Below are 6000 nucleotides of genomic sequence, written 5' to 3' on the forward strand. Positions count from 1 at the left end.
TAAACAGATGAGTGTTTAAGTTTTGTATGCTGGATATGTCAAAACAGGTACTAGTTGGTTTTCACAAAAACAAACATTTAATGCTGCAGTACAGCTGTGTTGGACAAAGCAATAGCATTTTTACATTTTTTTCAAAGCTTCTAAAATGCTTCAGCTTTTAAAATGTTTCAGCTGAAAATGGAACATAGTTTACCTTTTTATTAAAAAAGCCTAAAATGTAAAACAAACAAAGTTTTTCAAACAATGAAGACAGGTAGAAGAAGTGTTTCTACAGATGAATCATTGCTGCTACAGTATAATAAACAACAGTGACAGCCATATTTATGCACACGTCAAGGGCCAAGCTAAATCTAGCCAGTAACACACAGTACTATGTTTTGAAATAGTTTGCTACAAAGTTACAAGAACACAAAAGTTGCCCATTAGAGAAACCCTCTCCTAGTCTGAATTATGCCAGAGAGCCTGGGGAAAGAAGAAACGTTTCTTCTTTCTACATTCTCACACTCCAAGACTTCTGGAAGTGCTAGTGCCATCTTGCCATCCACTTAACTTGTGCAATAGCACTACATACTACTTAGAAGTGGGATCAAGATAATTATCCAGTTTTATTAACTTATCCAAAATCAGTCTGTCTTTATGCTCCCACAAACATTGGAATTCACTTTTAACAGGGCTTCTCTACCCACAGAAAGTCAAGCAGCTCAAGATGTTTAGAACATCTTACACAAAAATCCATACCACTAACCTACGCTCCTCCATGCTCTGCACTTCCATATCTTGCTGTATTTTAGTTTTGAGCAAGCTTTCCACACTATCCTTAATTTAGAAAACTTCCTATGAACATTCACAAATTCCCACTTTTATTCAGAGAATCTTTAATGACTACCAAAAATATGACAGTCTGAACTCACACAAATTAAAACAAGCTGGTTTATCATTTTCAGTTAGTTTTCCACAAGCCCTTACATGCAGGTGTTCACATGCTTACCCAGTACCTTGCTCTGTGGTACACTGATGCTTCCTAGGAGACAAAACATCTGCAAATCCATCAGTACAGAGAAATCCAGTACTGAATGAATTTCTGAAGCTGAATACAGTTAAGTAAGAAAGTCCAAAGGCAACAGAGAACTTCAGTTCCTCAAGAGAAACTCCAATACACTTAAGTAACTGAGTCCTCCTTACTCAGGCATTACAAGCTCAGGTCACCTTTGCCTTCAGTCCCACCACGCTGAGGGAAGAAAATTAATCCAGAGGATGGAAAGAGTACAGGCAATGTCTATCACCCTTTAAAAGTCAAGAGATCAAAGCTTTCTTACTAAGCAGCAGTAAATCATTATAAAGTCAACTTAATTTCCAAGTGACACTAAGGAGCTAAGGTTCCTAATCAGGTAATGAAAGTATGTCTACTGTAATTTGCTATTACACTACCTGCACTTTGTCCAATCTCTCATATACCAATATTTCTTATGACTCAAAATTTACCTGTCACAAGGCAAAGATGTGAAAAGGTATTGAGAAACTTGTACAGCTATATACACGGGGATGGCTTCCAGACAGCAAATTGGACACAGCTGCTCTTTAGTAATAGCACTATCAGGAACAAGTTCTAGGTAGCAGAGCAACACACTACTTTTCTATAATATTTAGCCAGATCAGAACAGAATCCCTCCTGGAAAACCTAAACTACAGATTCTCCCAACCCTCTACTCCGTGCTTTTCCCTCTTAAAGCATGGAAAGCACAAATAGTCTATGCCCAGGAAACTGTTAAACTCATCCCTCAATTAGTCAAGGAAAAATAAAGCAAGAAAACCTTCACTGTTGCTACCCACATAGAATAAGGAAGATACTAAGAAAATGTGTCATTTTAACTGCTCCTAAACCATTTCCTAGACAAATATGTAACAAGTTAAAGTTGAGGAGAAAACCACCTATAAATAAGTTGCTGCGGTGCCCAGAACATCAGCACCCTTCCAGAAGATATTCTTAGAACTGCCCTTGATAATACACACAATAAAACAGAAAATGTAAATCATCACTTCATCAGGATAGAAAACTCCTCTCTTTTCATAAAGGTACTCAAACTGTTCTTTGAACAATAACCCAAACATCTGCATTAACAAACAGAAGCCTGCTAAACAATGCCCCTCCTTAGTCATGACAGGAGCCATCTGTTCATCCAGCTAACCCCAGGCAAGCACCACCACAATTTGCTCACGTTATGCATCCTTGTACTCCATGTTTCAGTCCATGCTATTTGTGTTTCCAAACTGCAATGACACTGGTGGCATTAATCATACCACCAGAAGTATTAACACACATCCCTACTTTAAAACAGTTTTAAAAATTACCTCTGGTCTTCAATTAAAATACACAAGTGGACCATAGCCTTTTATGCATAGGGATGCCAGGATGTAGTTTCTGTAGTCATTCTTGTCCTGCAGGATGCACTTTCTCTGTCCTTCCTTCCTATTCTATACATTTTTAATATACTTAGCCTAGCTGCTCTTTCAACCAAATGCTACTTTTTAAGGGGACACTTCATGGAGTTTACTGAATTCTACTCAAAACTCCCACTAAATTTTCACGAGTTAACCCTTGCATCCAGAAATACTCGAGTAGGTCCCGTTATTCCAAAATTCGGCGACCTACTGAAGTGAATACCTTTTCATGTATCTTGCCCACGCAGCTCTACCAGCTCCCTGCTCTCACTACTGCCGAGGCTAGCAGCTCATCACTTGCTGCTGCTGGATTCGCCCGTGCACTGGCGAGACCCTGGTACCCAGCACAGACAACAAAACCAGCCGCCCCGGCGGACACACGTTTTATTGTGTTGAAACCTGGCGTGGGCAAGGCCGAGGGAAAAGGGAGAGGGACCCGAGCCCTCCCAGCCCACGGGTGCGGGGTGTGCGGCTGCCGCCTGCAAAGAGAGAAGCGGGGACTGCTCCGTACCTGACCCAGTTGTCGCGGAACTTGCTCTGCTGGGGCTGGTTCAAGTAAATGGTGCGGGCTGGTGCCTCGTCCAGATCCGCCGCGGACGTGGCTCCGGACATCTCATCATCCGCCTTCTTGTAGCCCGAGGTGGAACAGACCGGTCCTGCAAGGAGAGCGCGGCGGGAGGCGGTCAGCGAGGGGCCGCGCCCAGCGGAGCCGGGCCGGCAGCTCCGGGGCCGCGCCGCGGGGAAGGGCCGCGGTGGGCGGCGGCTGTGAGCGCGCCCTGCCCGCTGTTTACCGCGGCGGCGGCTGTAAATAATGCGGGTCCGGGGAGGGGGCGGCGGGGCGGCCGCAGCCAGCTGGCGGCGGGGACAGCGCGGGGCCCGCGCCCCCCGCCCATGGGGATGGGCCGAGCCCCGCCCCGGGAGCGCCGCCCCCGCTCCCGCCGGGCGGCCCCCCCGCGCCCCGTGTCCGCCGCCTCCAGCCTCCCCGGCTCCGTGCGAGGCAGGCAGCCAGGCAGGCAGCATCCTGCGCACCGCCGCGGGCTCCGCGGCCCTTCGGCGCTGCCCGCCCGCTCGCAGCGCGTCCCGAGCCCCGAGCCGCGCTCAGGGAGCGGCGCAGCAGCCCCGTCAGAGCCCTCACAGACCCGCACGGGCGGACCGAGCTGCCTTCCCCCGGTCCGGGCACCGAACGAGGCTACGGCCGAGCATCTGGGCAGTCCGTCCCTAAAGCTAAGGCTCGGACCGAATCGATAAAAAAATACTGTCTTGCTTTACACCTGCAACTTCAAAGCTTTCACTTTAAGCAGCAGAAGCATAAGGTAATTTTCATTTCCCACTGGGTCTGGAGTGAATTGAGTTCCATAAGCATTGTTTACTTTTACATTAAAAGTATGCAAATACATAAGGGAAAGGAGCTAGCTATTCCCTCTGTCAAGCCTCAAAACATGACTGAAGTTGTGGAGACAGATTTGTTGCTTTCCCCTTCCCTCCTGAGCCATGGAGATAGCTTATATATTTTACAGCTCAACTAAATGAAAGTGAGAATTTACCAGTTTGTTAAATAAGCCATGGACTTACAAGCTAGCACAGGTAGCTCTAGACAAGTGTATGACAATTTGTTTTATAAAAGCCTAGTGCAGGTGTTAGCATAATTTGAGAACTTCATTCAAAGGTTAACAGAAGCAATAAACTGTCCTGTGAAGCTGTAAAGCAGTAAACCTACTGTAAAGCCAAATCTATTTCTGATTTCTGTATGAAGCTAAGATGATACTGCAACAAGCTGATCTGATCAGATAGTGGCTACAAAGGACTCCTGCAATGAATGGGAGAGGCCCCTGAAATTACATCCTTCTTAACTAAAGTTGAAGGGAAAATTTTCAGTCTTATACAACCTTAGCATATTGAAATACGTAGATATTTGTACAGTGTGAAAACTTGTTCTTTTTAACAGAACGCCCTTTTAAACTAACTCGCCCTTTTAAATCCCACTCACCCCAGACCTTCCCAAGCCTCGGCTCTGTTATTGCCAGTGCAAACAGGCTCGGGATTCTCCAGGCGTCAGCCACTGGAGGGCAACGTTACCCACGGCTCGTACACCACGGTCATGCACACCACCTTTCCGGGACGATAAAGCCGATGTAATTAACAGACCGATGTGCTTTCAACAGCACCGCCTCTTGCCCAAGGCAAGTGTTGCACACTGTGAAATCATACTTTGGTGACATTAAGCTGACTTGCAAGTTCGAGGCTAAATAATTGATTTTCTTTCATTCCAGTTGATATCAATTCAGACAGTAAAAATATGCCAGCTTGATCATTTTTACTTTGTGAAAAGAGACAAATTCAGAAAGTGAAATAGGAACACTGTAGACTATGCAAGGCTATGCCATTATGATACTATATTCAGTTACTCAGCCTGAAGAACCTTGCCATGACACAGAAGACCACTCAGCCTTGCTGAATGGATATTTTCCCCTTCAGAAAAACAGAACTAAATGCACTACTGGATATTTGTTGTCCTTTCCCATTGATTTCATGTTGTGTAACTGCAAAGGAGATCAAACAACAATACTCTTAAGAGCATTAAGTGCAAGGAAGCAGCTTTCATTGGTTTTCCTAATCAAGTGCCAGAACAGAAGTGCAATTATTCCAGAACAAACATGCTGTAAAAATTGTTGGTTTTTTCCAGAGACCTTATTTATTTGGTGTTTTTTTTCATAACATTCTCTGATGATTGAAATCTTTCTACTAACTAATTCTCCTTGCTGCAAAGTATTATGAAGCTGTCCCACAACTTTAAGGATTAACTGAGTCAATACAGCTGATGAAATTCAGAGGTATTTAGGTTTAATTAACATACTATCCTTTTGGCTGCTCTCTTCAAGACAGGTGCCTCAGGGACAACTTGTCTCATTCTTTAGATTGCACTGAAATATTTTCAAAGCAGACTTACAAGTGTGTAGAAACAGCTGTAATAAGGTTTTGGGTTTTGAAAGTGGCTCAAGGCAGCTGCTTCAACTCTTAGTGGAATAATGCTCATTTTGGAAGATTATCCAATAATCCTGCCCATCAGGAATGCCTTCCACTCCCTCCCCTGTTACTAAGGAGATCACATCCAAAAGCCTGCAGAGAGTGGCCTTTACTACTGGCTGTAGATCTCTCCTTTCCCCATATTTCCAAAAAAGTTAAGGATCCCTTAGCTTCTGAGGGCCTCCTGGCAGGTAACAATCCCAGGGGTTACACCCCCTGTAGAAGTATCCTCCTCAAGGACACCTGACCACATGCAGATCATCACTTCAGCCATGCAAAAGTAACTGCACCTCTGTTTTTTGTTTCAGAAAGGCTGTGGGTAAGCATGGCAGACTTATCCACCTCCAACACTTGTGCACTTGAAACTGAAGGCTCAGCTCTTACTCACAGGAGCATTTACTTCCCTGTATCCAGAGGAATAAGATTCATTGGCTTCACTTAAGGGCATGCCAACTTGTCACTCTCTCCCACAAGACTTGGACCTTTCCTGTTATTCACCCTAGGACTTGCAACACTGCTATGCAATTTATTTTGCAT

General features: G+C 44.8%; 1 protein-coding gene across 1 annotated transcript in view; it reads right to left on the reverse strand.

Annotated features, from left to right (window-relative positions):
* Window positions 1-3090, reverse strand: part of ATP8A2 (ATPase phospholipid transporting 8A2) — a 278010-nt gene extending 274920 nt beyond the window's left edge. Inside the window, exon 1 of the mRNA XM_059465994.1 lies at window positions 2951-3090. Within this exon, the coding sequence (XP_059321977.1) occupies window positions 2951-3051 (101 nt within the window). The 5' untranslated portion in view covers window positions 3052-3090. The remainder of the gene's footprint in view (window positions 1-2950) is intronic.
* Between the last annotated feature and the right edge of the window lie 2910 nt (window positions 3091-6000).

Source organism: Ammospiza nelsoni, chromosome 2 (genome assembly GCF_027579445.1).
Source record: "Ammospiza nelsoni isolate bAmmNel1 chromosome 2, bAmmNel1.pri, whole genome shotgun sequence".
Lineage (NCBI taxonomy): Eukaryota > Metazoa > Chordata > Aves > Passeriformes > Passerellidae > Ammospiza > Ammospiza nelsoni.